The 18,627-nt window shown below is 40.8% G+C and overlaps 1 protein-coding gene across 5 annotated transcripts in view; it reads right to left on the bottom strand.

The window, feature by feature from the left end:
* The window catches only part of TJP1 (tight junction protein 1), a 589,472-nt gene that overhangs the window by 390,417 nt on the left and 180,428 nt on the right, over positions 1-18,627 (bottom strand). The window contains exon 1 of one of the 5 annotated variants that reach the window (XM_082253424.1): positions 8,368-8,627. The exons of the other annotated variants lie outside the window; for them this stretch is intronic. Within the exon in view, the coding sequence (XP_082109550.1) occupies positions 8,368-8,436 (69 nt within the window). The 5' untranslated portion in view covers positions 8,437-8,627. Of the gene's footprint in view, positions 1-8,367; positions 8,628-18,627 lie in introns of those variants that run through there. 5 annotated transcript variants of the gene reach the window in all.

Raw genomic sequence — 18,627 nt, 5'->3', positions numbered from 1 at the left:
ACGCAGCACTTTACATATATATTGAACATTCACAATCAGTCCCTGCCTTCAAGGAGCTTACAATCTAAGGTCCCTAACTCACATTCATACATACACATAAAGGGTTAATTTAGACAGGAGCCAATGAACCTTCCAGCATGTCTTTTGAAATGTGGGAGGAAACCAGAGTGCCCAGTGCAAATGTAGGTACAGGCAGTGCTTTAAGTGGCCCAAAAGAGGTGCCGGTACTCTATTATAGCCTATAAATTTTGTGCCCCCCCCCCACCCCACATCAGGGTCCCCACAGAGCACCCCCCCTGGCCTGGGCTGGGACTCCGGAGCAGGGGGACTCACTGGTGGTGACTGATTTGGCTCTTGAGTGGGAAATATTCTTGGGGAGGGGGGCAATTGAAGGCGCAGATGTCCAAAATGAGCGTACTGGTACGCTAAGGCGCACGGAGAGATGGCGGTATGCTCAAGAGCCATATTTGGAAGTGGCGGTACTGAGTACCAGTGCATACCGGCCCACTTAAAGCACTGGGTACAGGTAGAACATGCAAACTCCATGCAGGTAGTGCTGTGGTTGGGATTCCATAACCCTAGTGCTTCTAGTGGAAGTGCTAACCACTTAACCACTGTACTGCCAAATGATCCATTCTATGGAAAACTTTTGAGTCCTCAAGCCATCACGGGCAAAAAAGACATAAGTAATACTCCCAATCTGAGCATGGCTTTTGACATCGGCCCAAACCACCCAGTCATCAAGGATGCTCATTATCGCATACAATGGGGTGGAATTATCAAAGGCAAATAGACTGTACACTTTGCAAAGTGCAGTTGCTCCAGAGCAAAATAAAAAAACATCATCCTATACATGATTGGATGATGAAAGTCAGCAGAACTTCTGCTCATTTACTAAGGAGCAACTGCACTTTGAAAAGTGCACAATTGATTTGCCTTTAGTAAATCAACCCCAAAATCCTTCCTTTTTCTAAGATGAGAAGAACCAAGCTTGCATAGCTGTCATTGTTGGCCGAGTATGAAAGTGGGTGTCAGTGCACCAGTGACTCATTTAAAGAGAGGTTAATGTCTCCATGGGCATTGTTCTTAACCACTTCCCACCCTGTATTGTATAGCGGAGCAGAGTTGCTCTGGTTCTGGGATGACATCATATAACAGAGCCCAAAGATTCACCGCTCTCGCATCCTCTGGGTGCGCAACATGGCGATCGTGGTTGCGTCATGTTTCTAGGACACAGCGCGACTCTGATTTTGGTCTTTACCCATGTGATCGTCTGTGTCCATTCACAGCCGGTCACATGTAAGCAAGGAAATGCCGTTTATCGAAGAGCGGCATCTCCGAGCAGGGGAGACCTGTACAGGTAATCAGGGCACTGATCATCATAACCTTGATTACAGAAAAGCGCAAGCAGTGCCCATCAGTGACATGAATCAGTGCCCATCAGTGACACCAATCAGTGCACATCAGTGACACCAATCAGTGCCCATTAGTGATGCCAGCCAGTGCTGCCTTTTAGTGCCCATCAGTGCCTGCTCATCAGTGCCCATCAGTGCTGGCCATCAGTGTGGCATATTAGTGCCTCCTCATCAGTGCCACCTCATCAGTGCCCACAAATGCTGCCTCATCAGTGCCCATCAGTGCAGCCTATCAGTGCCCAACAGTGCTACCTCATCAGTGCACATCAGTGGAGAAAAGTTACTTATTTACGAAATTTACTGACAGAAAGAAAAACTTTTTTTTTCAAGTTTTTAATTTTTTTTTTCATTGTGTTTAAATACCACCAAAAGAAAGCTTTAGTCCCCGTTCACACTGGGACGACCTGTGAGGCGACCTGGTCGCCTCACAGGTCGCCGTAGCTCGCCTTCCATAGGGAAGCTGCGGACCCGTTCTAATAGGAGCGACACAAGTCGCTCCGACTTAGAAAAAGGGTCCGGAGCTTCTTTGGGGCGACCCGGAGCGACCGTCATAGACTTCAATGTTATGAAGTCCGTACCGGCCGCTCCGAGGTCGCGGCGCGCTGCTCGCACCGCGACCTCGGAGGTCGCCCCGGGAAGTCGGATAGCCCCAGTGTGAACGGGGCCTTATTTGTGTGAAAAAAATGTTTACAATTTCATTTGGATACAGTGTTGCATGACCACGCAATTGTCATTCAAAGTGTGACTGCGCTAAAAAAGCTGAAAATTGGCCTGGGCAGGGAGGGGGGTGAATTGTCCAGTATTGAAGTTGTTAAACTGATCTATGCTTGTCTGTGAATTATGGACTCTATTATCCATGTACTCCCAAATATGATAAAAACTCCTGATCGTTAAGAAAGATCCTACAGACTTTCAAACTTCTACTTTGTGATTGTATTGCACTCTTATTGATTTCCTTTTCATCTTTGCTTCACTAATTGACAATGATTAATTTCTCCATGAGACAGCGTGTAGCCCACAGGCCACTAATTAAGAGAATATATGTACCTTTATGTCAATGACTGTAGATATTGATTACTTGGAGACTGCTTTTAAAAACAGCATGACTCATGCAATCTTATTGGAGTCTGAAGCACACATTATACCTGACCACTAAACTGTAGTCACTGCTGTAATGTTTAATAGTTCTAGATACTGATGAAGCATATTCATTTACAGTGGTTATGATACTGACATAACATAACAGTAAAGCCACCACACTAACTACAATATAAATTTATATATGATGGGATGGGAGACAGAGGCTGAACATAATTCAACCAGCAATCCAACAAGCTCTACGTATTTCACGTTGCTAAGGATTGGTAGTGCTGCTGAAATTCAGCACTAATGAAGCAAAAAAGAAAAGAGAAGCTGGGCTGTGGGTTTATTATTATTTAGCTATATTATAGGGGAGGTCATACAAGCTGCTGCACAGCAGGAGCCACCACTTTCCACTGTGATCACACAATCTATATTTGAGTTGAAGTGGCCAGGCCTCAATAAAGGTGGCAGCATGTCATTGGCCCCATTGATTCTATAGATATCACAGAATGCAGTGCTGATGATACCAAGAAGTGTACAACTGCAGATGAAACAAATAGAGCTGTAAATGGCTAGATGTAGTTTGGAGCAGTGGTAAAATGGGCAGCTTTACCGGTGAACACAATATAATGTAGGTACCCTTTTATTTCTCTCACTGAGATAGATTTCCATCAGGTTAAATTACATAAGTGAAGCTTTAAAGTGCTAATTTAAGTTTGAACCCAACATTGACAATCATATTACTTTTTGCAATAAATATAACAATACAACAATAACATCTCTCAGTGGTATCCATAAATGACTGCTGAGGTGCATAGGTCCGGAGAACCATAATAACCAATACCCCTTACCCCTTCCCCATACAAAACCACATTTACAAATGATTAAGTTGGAAAGGGCAAGGCCACAGCTTTATTTACTTTCAAAACCAAACAAGTACACATTTAGACCAGTGCCAGTCACAGTTGTACTGTGAGCACTCTTAGTCATTAACAAATTAATTCCAAAAGGTGAAAGGGGGGAGGGTCTGTCGTTATCAACAGTGCAGGACAGGCAGCCTACCCCCCAATTTACAAACAAGGGCATAACCCATTACCATAATTTTAACTGCTGGCAAGGTCAAAAACCGCCACGAAAGCTGTGACAGACCGACCAAAGAGTAGGGCTGGGGGGGGGGGGGGGGTGGGCAGCTCTTCAACCACGTTTTCTTCAAAGACCCAGAATTCCCTGGGTAGGGGATATTTAACTGAGCTCAGGCCCAACCCCGTGCCCAAAATCCATCCAATCAGTTCACCCACGTAGCCACCTGCTATAAACAAGCCCCCTGACCATGCCCCCATCAGTCAAGGCTCTCTTTCCCTATGGGGATCAAGAGGCCTTCAGGACATTTTTGCAGGGGGTTATCCATTCTTGCATATACTTCTTGGGGTATGGGAACCAAATAATGGGGTTATAGTGCTGTATCACTAAATAATTTTTAAAAAATTGAAACATAATGTTCCGCATTATTATACCTAAAATGAAAGCTTACTACATTTAGCTATCTTGTGTATTGGGGATTTGCCATTTTTATATAAAAGAATATGATAAAATCCTTATGATTTTCTTCCAGTTGCTCTCTTCCTGGTTATCCATAAATAAAGTAATACCGCCTTCTGAAGTCATACTGGTACAGAGCAGGAATGGTGATTACGATGACAGTTTGGTAAAGGTGGTATAAGGACATATTGGGTAATATATTGGGGGTTTAAGAACCACTGCCATAGATTACAAATATGCAGACATGTCAAATAAGACAAGATCACTGACATGACATTAGGTCTTGGCAGGAAGAGGCCATTTGATGATTGTCCTGGGGAGCTGGAGCAGAGGTACACAAGTAGTGTCATATCTTTCTGCAAAAGGCTGTTAATGAAAAGTGGCTGCAGGATAGAGAGAAGGAAATGAGAAAAGGTTCCCAATGCTCTATGTGGACTAGATGAGGAGAATTATGGCATCTCAAAAATGATCATTTCCCTGCATTCATTGGGGCATGGACTGATTTGCTTGGAGCAATATTCCTTGAAAAGTGCCAAACAATATCTTAGAACTATGGAAATATTGCTATTGATGATGAATATTTTTGGCTAACATAGGCTGATAGCGACCCCTCCCAACAAGCAATAAATGATCATCTTCTTGCATTCTCTCTGATAGGCAGAATATTAGATAATAACTTCCATAGGACAGGCACTGATCTGGCGAGTGCAATGGAAAGCAACAGCCAGTGTGTCGGTGCTATAGAGGCATAGCAAATGATAACGAATAGAATTGGTTGCAGGGGACTATCAGTGATATTAAAAAAGACATGTATATTAAAAAAGAGTAGCGCACACATGCAAAAGAAATTACTACCAAATTTGAAGACAATCCATAAATAAATCAAGTGGATATAGGAGGAGTCCCCTGTAGTGCATTTGCACATCTTTCCCAGCAAGGAGTATTATCTCCAAGGGTTAGAAAGGCTGGATTCATCTCTTTTTCATGGATAGTGTAGGACCCACTGATAATGGGGTACTTTGACGTAGTGGTGGGCTTGAGCACTATATGGCCATATGGTGGGACCAAATCCCCATTTTTATTTATGGATTGTCTTCAAATTTGGTAGTAATTTCTTTTGCATGTGTGCGCTACTCTTTTTAATATACATGTCTTTTGGTTCATAGCTGCACCAGCTTTAGAAATACATGGGTATGCTCCCCCAAATTTTTTGCTTGTTTATTATGTATTCGGTCTGACCAGACTACCGAGGTTGAGCAACCCATCCCACCCCCCACACACACACCTGTACTCTATCAGTGTCCACTATCAAGTGGATATAGGAGGAGTCCCCTGTAGTGCATTTGCACATCTTTCCCAGCAAGGAGTATTATCTCCAAGGGGTAGAAAGGCTGGATTCATCTCTTTTTCATGGATAATGTAGGACCCACTGATAATGGGGTACTTTGACGTAGTGGTGGGCTTGAGCACTATATGGCCATATGGTGGGACCAAATCCCCATTTTTATTTAAATTTGGTAGTAATTTCCTTTGCATGTGTGCGCTACTCTTTTTTAACCACTTTACCACCGGAGGATTTTGCTGTCTTCCGTCCAGGCCACTTTTTGCGATTCGGCGCTGTGCGAATTTAACTGACAATTGCGACGCCGTACCCAAACGAAATTTACATCCTTTTTTTCCCACAAACAGAGCTTTCTTTTGGTGGTATTTGATCACCTGTGCGATTTTTACTTTTTGCGCTATAAACAAAAAAAGAGCGTTTATTTTGAAAAAATAACAATATTTTTAAAATTTTTTTATATGAAATTCCCCCCCAAAAAAAATGTAAAAATCAAATTTTTTTTAAATTTTTGGCCAATTTGTTTTCTGCTACATATGTTTGGTAAAAAAAATCGCAATAAGCGTATTTTGATTGGTTTGCGCATAAGTTATTGCGTTTACTAACTAAGGGAAAGATTTCTGTCATTTTTGGTGTTTTTTTTTAACGCGTAATGGCGGTGATCTGCGATTTTTTTTGCGGGACTGCGACATTGCGGCGGACAGATCGGACCCTTGACTGACATTTTTGACACTTTTGGGGGTACCAGTGACATTACTGCAGTAATCAGTGCTATATATATGCACTGTTACTGTAAAAATGACACTGGCAGTGAAGGGGTTAATTTTATTGGAGAGGGAGGGGTTAATGTATGCCTGGTGCTTACTGACGTGTGGGGGGGGGAGGTGACTTTGTGAGACAGGGACAGATCGGATGTCCAGCTATGCTGAACACTCCGATCTGTCAGTCCCTGTCACTTAGGAGATCCGCCCGCTCTGTTTACACAGGTGGGCGGATCTCCTCACTCGATTCCCCCGACGATCGGGGCAGCGCTGTGAATGAAAACAGCGGGAGCCCGCCCTCCGGCGGCGCGCGAGCGCCGCCTACAGGGGGAGGAGTCCAGCGACGTAGGTCTACGTCGCTGGACGGGATCGTGCCACTTTGCCGCAGTACGCTCAATGTGAGCGGTGGGCAAGTGGTTAATATACATGTCTTTTGGTTCATAGCTGCACCAGCTTTAGAAATACATGGGTATACTCCCCCAAATTTTTTGCTTGACTATCAGTGATATGATGGACACATCCTCAACATAACTCTGTGGACTACCACTGCTCCCTCCCTAATGGAGAGAACCATGCCAGTCTGGACATTCTTGACCATGCACATGCAAGTCTGGACAGTCTTGACCTGGGTGATAACAACCAAACAACCCCCCCCCCCCCCAACACATACACTCACACACACACACAAGCTCTTATCCTACTGCAGGAAACATTAAGCTTAAATTGTGTATTATAATATATAAAAATGTAGGCAGAAAGGTGGCCTTAAGGAGAAAAGATAGTAGTTCATCCCGGATCTAACAACCAATACTATAAAGTAGCAAAATGTACCTGTGTTGGCTAATATGCTAGGATGCTAGGTGCAGTCAGAGGGATAAGTTTACTGGAGAGCTAAAAAAAAAAGCTTGTCATACTTTGATTGAGAATTATGCACTATGGCAGGTTGTTTGTGGCTGGGAAGTAGTTAAAACACTGCAATGCATTCCTTCAGATTTAAACACCAATTTCTTCTCCAGTACTGCAAACACAAAATGGTACACGGAGCTTGGTACACAGTTCCATTCAACTCCGTGTTGACTTCAAACTTTAAAATAAAATCAGTGCTTGATATGTACATTATATAGCTGTAAAACATTCTAGATGTGTGCTTAGCAACACATTAATAAAAATGTGGATACATAGCGGAACATAGTGGATTCCAGCTAACCATCCCTGAAAGCCAACCTACAAACTTATAACATTCTGATAACAAATGCAGGCTTTTCTTGCACACATTTGCAAACATATTTAAAGCCAAACTTCCACACCAGAGCACTTCTGCAAAGTGTAAACCCTAAGTATAAACGATATAAGCACCCAATCTAGGTTTCATAGCTAACAATTAATGAGAGATGACTTATTGACATGTTAGTTAGAATATATACAATTTGTATCCTGTACACGGGATGAAACATATATTTTAGATTGTAATGTTGCAAGAGTTTTACAAATGATTTACAATAACAAATTACATATGTTGAAGCACAATACTTTAAAACGTATACAGCACAGTCATGGATTAGACCTCACCCTAAACCCAAGACCATAGGTACTTAACATGCAGTAACTGATAGATAGTTATACCACTCAATGGTAAAAAGAAAAATGCAGCGCTAAAGAAATATAAAAAAGAAACAAATTAAAAAAAATGAACAAATTGATGAAATGTCTCTTGTGATAAAGTTCATAAGATTAAATGTGACATCACTCATACCACTCAATGGGGTTGATTTACTAAAAGAATTGAGAAAGTTCACAGTGTATGTTCATTTAGCTTAGTGAATACGGTAAAGCTGTGCTCACTTCAATCATCCAATCATGTACAAGCAAAATCCATTTTTTTTCATTTCTCTTACACATAATTGGGTATTCCGAGAGAACCCAACTCCACTTTATTTACCAAGGTAAGTGAACATTCATTTTAGCAAACCAATCCCCAATATGAGATGAACATCAGGCACTGAGCTGAACAGGAGCAAAGAGGAGATATTACCAATAACAATCAATCAGATTGATCTAGCTTTCATGACTCAGCACCAAAATCCAGAAATGACAGTCAATCAAGAAAAGGGCATTCAAGCACAAGCAGAAAAGAGACAGGTGTCTTACAGAACAGGTGGGAGGATATAAAAATAAAGCTATCTGCAACAACGCTCAAAGGAGCAAATAAAAAGAAAATCCGACTACTTACACCAGCAGACTTTTCCGTTAACTTGGAACTGGGAGAACAGGTGACCGAGTCTTTCGTGTCTTTCATCATGTTCACTGTTTCTCTGTTAAATGTGTGTATAAAATCCCTGTCTCATCCCTCACATCCTCGTGAGAGTGGTTTGTAGAGACTGCATACCACAGAGATTCAAAAAAAAAAAAAGGAAGCAGTCCGTTTAATGTTAAAAAAAAAAAAAGTCAAAGAAAAAAGTCAGAACACAGGGAACTCTTTGAACAGCAAAGCCAAAAATGTCTGTGCAGCATATTGCTACAGAGAACAGCAGTGAGACTTCCTCTGTTTCAAGTGTAATTACACAGAACGGAACAGGAACAAGTAGATCATCGAGTCTTCTAGCGAACCCAACTCCACTTTTTACTTTTGTTGCCTGCAAATTTTTTTTTAATTACATTTTGTCCTGGCGGAGGTGGGGGAGATTCTTGATAAAAAAAAGTAAAAACTACAAATTCAGTTTAAAATATTGTCAGGTTATTGATATAAATAAATAAAGTCTATCTCTTATTTATGAATATTAAATACAAAAATTGTTTGTGAAGAGGTACGAGATATATGACAACTATAAGTAATTTATTGGGGTTGATTTATCTATAGGTATTTTAATAGGGTTTATTTACTAAAGAAGTAAAACATGTTTACATTGCTTGGTGGTTAAGATGAAGCAGTGTTAGCTGATAGCATCCAACCAAGGGCAAGTAAAAAGACAGGGGAAGATTTACTAAAACTTGTGCACCCAGAATCTGGTGCAGCTGTACATGGTAGCCAATCAGCTTCTAATCTCAGCTTATCCAATTAGGCCCCTTTCACACATATGGACCGTTTGTCCGTTTTTCATCCATCCGATGACAGATGAAAAACGGACATCAATGCATCTCTATGTAAAAATGGATGACACCGGATGATCATCCGTTAACATCCATTTTCATCCGCTTCCGTCAATGTCCGTTTTTTGGAACAGATGAATGCCCTATTTTTAATCTGTCAAAAAAAGGGATGTAAACAGACAAACGGACTGTTTTTCATCCGTTTTTGCATTGGTAGTGGATGTAAAAAAAACGGATGAAAAATGGATGAAAAACATATGAAGAATGGATGAAAAACGGATGAAAACGGACGAAAAGCAGATGAAAAACGGATGAAAAATGGATGAAAAACTGATGAAAAACATGAAAAACTGATACATTTTGACGTGACTGAACTGATGAACTGAACGGACCGTATGTGTGAAAGGGGCCTTAAACTCAAACTCTGACAATAAAAACTGGAAGCTGATTTATTTTTTTTGCAGAGCTGCTCCAGGTTTTGCAATCTCCGGTTTTAGTAAAGTGGTCACAGTGGCTAAGTGGTTCGCACTCCCGCATAATAGTACTGGGGTCATCAGTTCAAATCCCAACCTTGGCACTACATGCATGGAGTTTGTGTATTTTCCCTGTGCCAGCGTGGGTTTCTTCCCACTCTCCAAAGACATGTTGGTAGGATAATTAGCTCCTATCTAAATTGGCCCTAGTATAGGTATGTGAGGTAGGAACATTTTGATTGTAAGCTCCATGAGAGCAGGGACTGATGTGTATGTGCAATATACTGTATATGTAAAGTGCTGCATAAATCGATGGTGCTATATATACAGTATCTCACAAAAGTGAGTACAGCCCTCACATTTTTGTAAATATTTTATTATCTTTTCATATGATAACACTGAAGAAATTACACTTTGCTACAATGTAAAGTAGTGAGTGTACAGCTTGTGTAACAGTGTAAATTTGCTATCCCCTCAAAGTAACTCAACACACAGCCATTAATGTCTAAACCGCTGGCAAAAAAAGTGAGTACACCCCTAAGTAAAAATGTGCAAATTGGCCCAATTAAATGTAAAAACAAAATTATATCAGCGCACGCACAACATAAAAATAAAATAAAATAAATAAATAGCAGCTAACACATAGGTAAAATAGATAAAAACCCAAGGAACAATATACAATAGAAAAGTGCAGCGCTTAAAAGGTTAAAAACAGATCAATGGATAAAACCAGAGTCTAAGATTAGCACAATCAATGTCTAAAATGTATGAGGGTGATAAAAAGTCCAATAGGAAATCCAATGAAGGTGCTCAGTGCTGTAATGGCACACAGGAAAAAAAGTGCTTTCAATCTGTGCAATCCTCCACCAGAGATACAAGCCTCTCACCTGAGGGACTTCTTCAGCTTCATACGCTGAAGAAGTCCCGCCCACGGACGATACGCGTGCGGAAGGGGGAGGAGATTGTGACGTCACTCGCAGTCCCTGTCGGCAGAGCGTTCGGCTCTGTCGGATGATCGGCTGTTCGTTTACTCTGCTCGAGATTCATATGTTTCAAGTAAGAGGCTGTCTATTCACAATAAACGTTCCTGTTATTTGGTTAATGCACTATGGTCTGCCCCTCTTTATCTTTTATTATGGTGATCATTGTGATTATCTGAGACGGAGGGATGTCCTTAGAAACCGCTGTCCTGAACAGGAGATTATTATTGCTGGAATTTGTTTGAGGCTGTTTTACCACAGCCCTCAGGTGAGAGGCTTGTATCTCTGGTGGAGGATTGCACAGATTGAAAGCACTTTTTTTCCTGTGTGCCATTACAGCACTGAGCACCTTCATTGGATTTCCTATTGGACTTTTTATCACCCTCATACATTTTAGACATTGATTGTGCTAATCTTAGACTCTGGTTTTATCCATTGATCTGTTTTTAACCTTTTAAGCGCTGCACTTTTCTATTGTAAATTGGCCCAATTAGCCATTTGTCCTCACTGGTGTCATGTGACTCGTTAGTGTTACAAGGTCTCAGGTGTAAATGGGGAGCAGGTGTGGTAAATTTGGTGTTATCGCTCTCACTCCCTCATACTGATCACTGGAAGTTCAACATGGCACCTCATGACAATGAACTCTGTGAGGATCTGAAAAAAATAATTGTTGCTCTACATAAAGATGGCCTAGGCTGTAAGAAGATTGCCAAGACCCTGAAACTAAGCTGCAGCATGGTGGCCAAGACCATACGGTTTAACAGGAAAGGTTCCACTCCGAAAAGGCCTCGCCATGGTCGACCAAAGAAGTTGAGTGCACGTGCTCAGCGTCATATCCAGAGGTTGGGAAATAGACGTATGAGTGCTGCCAGCGTTGCTGCAGAGATTGAAGGGGTGGGGGGTCAGCCTGTCAGTGCTTAGACCATACGCTGCACACTGCATCAAATTGGTCTGCATGGCTGTTGTCTCAGAAGGAAGCCTCTTCTAAAGATGATGGACAAGAAAGCCTGCAGACAGTTTGCTGAAGACAAGCAGACTAAGGACATGGATTACTGGAACCATGTCCTGTGGTCTGATGAGACCAAGATAAACTTATATGGTTCAGATGGTGTCAAGCTTGTGTGACGGCAACCAGGTGAGAAGCACAAAGACAAGTGCGTCTTGCCTACAGTCAAGCATGGTGGTGGGAGTGTCATGGTCTGGGGCTGTATAAGTGCTGCCGGAACTGGGGAGCTACATGTATTGTGATATACTGAAGCAGAACATGATCCCCTCCCTTTGGAGACTGGGCCACAGGCCACAGGGCAGTATTCCAACATGATAACGACCCCAAACACACATCCAAGACAACAACTGCCTTGCTAAAGAAGCTGAGGGTAAAGGCGATGGACTGGCCAAGCATGTCTCCAGACCTAAACCCTATTGAGCATCTGTGGGGCATCCTCAAATGGAAGGTGGAGGAGTGCAGGGTCTCTAACATCCACCAGCTCCGTGATGTCATCATGGAGGAATGAAAGAGGACTCCAGTGGCAACCTGTGAAGCTCTTGTGAACTCCATGCTCAAGAGTTTAAGGCTGTGATGTGTATTTGTTGCCAGCGGTTTAGACATGAATGGCTTTGTGTTGAGTTATTTTGAGGGGACAGCAAATTTACACTGTTATACAAGCTGTATACTCACTACTTTACATTGTAGCAAAGTGTAATTTCTTTGGTGTTGTCACACGAAAAGATATATTAAAATATTTACAAAAATGTGAGGGGTGTACTCACTTATGTGAGATACTGTAAAAACCTGTAATAAATAATTTATTTCACAGATGATTGGATTCCTAATGAGCAACTGCACGTTTGTTGAGAAGAAAACATTCTCCTCTGAGTTATCTATTTACATTGCTAGAATTTTAACACACTGTGCGGCAGATTCCAACCTTTTGTTATTCTGAAGAAATATCTGTTTGTTTGTATGTGTCTAAGAGAATCTGTATGGCAGCAATTTTATAATTATCAATCAGCTGTTGCAACTGCAGGACTCTAATGAGGAAAGTGTCAGGGTCTGCTTCCCTTTAGATGTGATTTTCCTTTGGGAATATCTCACCAAAAATGACATTTTTGTTGTAGAGAATTTTTAAAGTCAAACTTGTATCTTAGTGTAGACTCCTGGGAGAATCAGTCAACCAACCACACAAGCAGGAAATTACATGTATGGGGGGCTTTCTATACACCATCTATATAATGCTTCCAGGTTGTCATATTGCATTGCATATCACAGACAATGACAGAGCTTCAGATTGAAAAGGAAAGGTAATTCTTTTTAACATTCAATTACAATATGACTTCTGTCGCAATTATATATAATCTATCTATATTTAAATCTATATATATATTTTTATTTTCTTTGCTTTTTTCCTTAAAAGTGGAGTTGCCCTTTTAAGCCCAACCAAAAGCTTTTTTCGTCCTCACCCGCCTTAATTTAAAATCTCTTTATACAGAACTTAAATCCTGCAATGTTTTGGTTGATCCATTACTTTTCATGAGTCCCCCCACTTCTTATCAGGCAATGGTAATGGTAATGGTAATGGGCAATCCATACTCCTAGAAAGAGCAGTACACAGAAGTAATGAAATGTGTGACATGTCTGTGAGCTCACGCCTGCATAATGAAGTACCCACAGGAAGTACGTTCTTGGCAGCCTGGGCTCACGGGAAGAGAGGTTGGCTGACAATAGGCGTCATTAAGTTTGGAAGAAGACTGGTATTGGATTACAAAGCAGTGGGTCTGTAGAGGACAGTAAGGGAAAGGTGGTGAGTATTGCAGCAAAGCCTGCTGGGTTTTAAATGTATCACCTTAAAATGGTAGAGTTGGGCTTTACAATAATCATAGCTTTAACTAATTTACTAAGCTAAATGAAAATGAATTTTTCAAAGTTTTATCAAATTAACCAGAATGGATTTTTCAGTATTTATGATGAATCAACTCTATTTATCCTATCTACCTACAAATAAAAGATTTCTAGTATTGCAGACCACTACGGCAATTAGTATTTATTTTTTAATGCAGAGTCATTATCTCAGCAATTGTTCTGTTGTCCTTCTAAAGTTGGCCATAGACATTAAATCATGGAAGATGTTGGGGCAGCCAACGAGAGCTGAAGTTGAAGATTTGGCCCTCTGTGTTAGGCATTCAATGATACTCAGGCCAATTATCAAAATCAGATCTCCATCCACAGTTACCTAAACCTATGAACAGTGGTAGTACTTGGAGACCACTGCTCCTGGATCCCACACTGGGCAGTCATTTGACCATAAACTTTTTCAGTCTATCTGACATTTAACTGAAACCTGACATTTAAAGCCTATCACCGGAGAAAGAAAATCCTCTCTTGCACTGCGACTTCCCCTGCACTGCCAGGGTTAGTTAATTGCTCATTTAGATCTAGGGTACCAGGAAAAGTAATTTTAATTACCTGATTCCCTGCTCCCCCAGGAGCCCACAATCTCTGCTACTCCCTTACGCTCTGGCGGTGGGCAGTCCCTTGGTATCCTCATGTCCAATGCAAGGCTATTGCATTGTGCTTGATGAGGTCAAAGATCCTGTGGCCGCTGGAGCATAGGGGAGAAGAGGCTGCAGGTGCCAGTCTAGAAGTGTGGAATGAGCCTGGATCCGGTAACTAAAACTGCTTTTCTGGTACCCTTGACCTATTCAAGCATTTATTTTACCCTTGCAGCACAGAGAGCAGCCAAACTGCAAAAGAAGATTTCTCTTTATTAAGCAACTGTTTTGCTATTTCGCCCTACACAAGATGTGAAGTTCATAATATCCTGTATTTATATCTCCTTGCTGGGACTTAGATTTTTAAATTCATTCTTTCTAGCAATAAAATGCAAACCTCCAACCTGATTTGCTTTTATTTCTGATTGCAAATCTTCTGTTGATCTGCCTGCAGGCATAAAAATATTTGTCTGTTGGAGTTAACGCTTTTGCTTCTACTCTCTCTGTAAAGCAATACATAGTTATTGATATTGGTTCAGCATTTTTTCCCGTCAGCCAACTTATTTATGTCGAAAGTAATAATTCAATAAATAATTTTAATGAACTAATATTAATAACATGGGAACAGAACAATTCTGATTCAGGCAGGACATAAATCTCTTTCAGTGCGTGCATCCTAAGCTTAGCTCAGCTCCAGTAAATCCACTTTTTATTAATATACCCTCCACCTCTTCCAGTTAACCTACTCGGAGATAAACTGATATACTGTGTGTACAGTAGAGCCAGGTGCTCTCACAACGCAGTGGGGTCAAACAGATTCAGGCAATTTCGTAAGAGATGCTTTGTAGCTTTGAACCACATGAGTCTTGTAACTAAATATCGTCTAACCATGTGATTTCCAGAGTCTCTTTGGTTCTTTTCCAATTAAGCCCAAGGAGCATGTTTACAAAAAATATATACTTTTATACAATATATACATTTTTTTATATTTATACAAAAGGAGCATACACATGGAATGTAAACATATACATAAATATTGCAAAAATAACACAACAATTGGGTAAATGCCATGGTTTAGTACAAGGGGCGCTCAACCTTTTGAAGAGCGAGGGCCACTTAAGTGATTTGGTATCCTGTTGCAGGCCACAATGTAGTAAATGAGTCCTTACTGTCCTGAGCCCCCTATAAGGTCCCTTTCACATGGGGCGGAATCCGCTTGCTCAGCGCGGTATCTGTCTGCTGATCCCTCACTGAACAGAGTGGGGAAATGACAGGTCCATGTCCGCTCCACATATGCAGAGCAGACATGGGTACAACCAACTGTGGGCTGTCCAATCCACCCAGATAGAGGAGAATGGATCCCTTTTTTTTGTTTTGTTTTGGCAGATCGGAGTGTAAACGACCACAAGTCTTTACATCTGAAGCTTCACAGAGGTGAATAGAGGGTCCAATCGGTATGCCTGTCTGTTTTTTAGCCGGACCCAATCGGACCCTCCATTCACCTCTTAGGAGCTGCGACTGAAAAAGACTTGTGGCTGTATGAAAGGAGCCTAAGGCTGCTTTCACACTGGTGTGCTGCAGTTTACATGCACCACGAGTGCAGCACAGTGCACTTGCGACTTTCCTGTGGAATATCTGTGCTTTGCCATAGACTTCTTTTTTAATATTTTAAAATTTTATTTATTTTGGTATATAAAATTTACATGTACATCATAGAAAGATTCAAAAAAAAAAAAAAAAAAAAAGGAAATCTTTAGTAAGAAAATAGAAGTAAATAACAAATATGAAAAAAAAAGGAAAAAGGGGAAAAAAAAAACCACAGAAAATAGAAAATATACAATACAATGTAATCTTATAATAAATATATATTGCCATAGACTTCGAATATATCTTGCAGGTGTGGTGCACTTTCTGAAAGCACACCAAATTTGCAGGATATAATAGAAGTCTATTGCTCAGTGTAGGTTAGGTAACCATGTGAAAGCAGCCTAATAACCATTGCAGAACCTTGATATTACGCCCAATGCTAAACTTTGATCTTTACAAAATTGACCTTTAATTTTTCATTTTCTGATCTGCAGGAATTGCTTTTTTCTTCAGACATCACGGGCTGTAGAAATGTTGCTGTCCCAGGAAGAGTGCATCTGCTAGCACTTCGCCTGGGACAGGAGCCAGCGCTATAGAGGAAGCATTGGCTTATGTGACTCTGCTCCCTCTGCAGCCGCTGCTTCGGCTTCCTCTACTGCTATCTCCATCCACAACACTGATGCTCTGGGATGGCGGGTTGGCATCCCGCGATCTTGGCTTGCCACCGGTTGGGCACCCCTGGTTTAGTACAATAAGTTTTCCATGTAGCAGCTTTGAAAACATTCTGGAAGTAAACCAAGTATACTATAGCATCTATAAATCTAATATCTGTTGTGCAATCTCCCAACATGGAAGACAACATGTTACAGATGTGAGACCAGTAGGAAATTGAGGGAAATAACATCCCAGTGTATGGATTTTATTTATTTCAAAATAACTAACCAAGTAAAAGAGTGGCAGGGTAGTGTGGGTAGAGGTAGATCTAAAAATATTTTAGTAGTAAATTTAACACAGTAAATCTTTTATACAAGGAAACAAGAGCAATGTCAAAACCTTATGCACAATAACAAGTGCCACAAATCATTTTCACACAGTTCAATACCAGGATGAATCCTCAACCTACAGATTTATTACTCTGACCTTAACATATAAAACCTTCTACCTCACTCCAGAAATCAATATCTGGTTATCGGGTCACTACACAGATAAGGCTTGTAAAAAAATAATATAAGGTCACAATATATGGCAGCAAATTTACTTACCTGGAAAAGAATAAAAGCCACAAGCCATGGGGAAAGTGGTTAAACTGAAACGGGTCATGGCCTCCTATATTTGTAACCACATACAGAGACCGCTGGAATTATAATTGTCTATTCCTGTGTAACTCTACCTTTATTTTTTTTTTCTAAGCCTTTTTTTCTGTCTAGGCCACTGGCCACCACAAGTATTACCTTTGTCTATAATGATCTTGTAAACTACTTGTATTCTGCTCTTTCAAAGAGCCACATGCACAAATGTACCTATACTACTTCCAAACACCAGCTGACATTAGGTTGACAAGGTTAGAGTGGCAACTGTTTAATCAAAAAAATTTGCAGGAATTTGCATGAACCTGGTTCATGCAAATATTTCGGACTAAACATTTCTGTCAAATAAAGAATTTATTAAAAAAAGAAAAATATCAGGAAGCCATTTACAAAACATCTATGCATTTGTATACCTGGGCTCAGCAACAACTCAGTAAGACCATCTTAGGGTTACTCTACCCGCAAGCTCAAACAATTCCCTTAAAACTCAACTTCACAAAAATTACTTTTTTGAAGTTTCAGAAAGTCTGGGAAAGGGTTTGAACCCCTGTTCGTTTCTTACCTGCCGGTCTTATCCTGGGTCATCATTGGCACAATTATGTTAGGAGAAGTCTCCCCTATGGGGGCATAGACAGTAAAAAAAAAATCTGCCAATATAGAATGAGGAACCAGTTGTTTTGCTGCCAGTGTCCAATATAATGGGTAGGTGTGCAGGTACAATCTGTCACATAAAGTTCTTCTATTTGTAAGCTCTTTTATATGTACATGAATGCTCAGATCATCTAGGTATGCATGTTTTTAATCTGAAGGAGGGAAGAGCAATGAGGAGGACATTTCTGATCTTCGCTTATCTTGTGGTGAACCAAAAGCAAAGGACCAGGAAAGTAAAAAACAACCAACTGAGCAACATCAAGAACAGCGTGTCTGAAAAAGTCACATTGTGCCCAAAAACGTGATTATTTTATGATCCCATCATTGTTATCCGGATTACATGGCAAACATTTGTAGTAAGCACTTGGATATACCTTCACATACTGTAAACACCTCCGCAAATCTGACCTGTTCAAAGGGTCCTGAAAAAACTTGGCTCTTTTGGGTATGGGGCAAATGTGTCTACATCCCCTTGCTCCCACAATTCAGTGCTCAGGGGCAAATGCCAGAGTCATATGAGGGCTGAAGGTAATGCCAACTTTGCTACTTGGACAGGATTTTTATTGCCCTTCAGTGGTACTTTTGAATAACACAAGTGAGCATTCTTAGTTAGAGCAGGTTTAGCCTTACTTTACATGTTTTTACTTAATACACTTGACTGCTTGACGGAGACTGAGCACATATTGTAAAGCAGAAAATATTTTTTTAGATATAAACTCCAAATTACTGCCATCATGCAGGTCCATTCATAAAAGTAACTAAGGATGGCCATAGATGGGCAGATATTTTTGTTAGTAAGATATGCAAGGCACTTTGCAAAATTATTTTTAAACCCTTTCATCCCAGTCCCAGGATCACTTTAACAGGGCCATTACACCTGGGGGTGGGAAAGACTGGCTTATCATATGACCATTGC

The sequence above is a fragment of the Pelophylax lessonae genome, assembly GCF_965119305.1.
Source record: "Pelophylax lessonae genome assembly, chromosome: 4".
NCBI lineage: Eukaryota > Metazoa > Chordata > Amphibia > Anura > Ranidae > Pelophylax > Pelophylax lessonae.
This window is presented reverse-complemented; position numbering and strand designations above follow the sequence as displayed.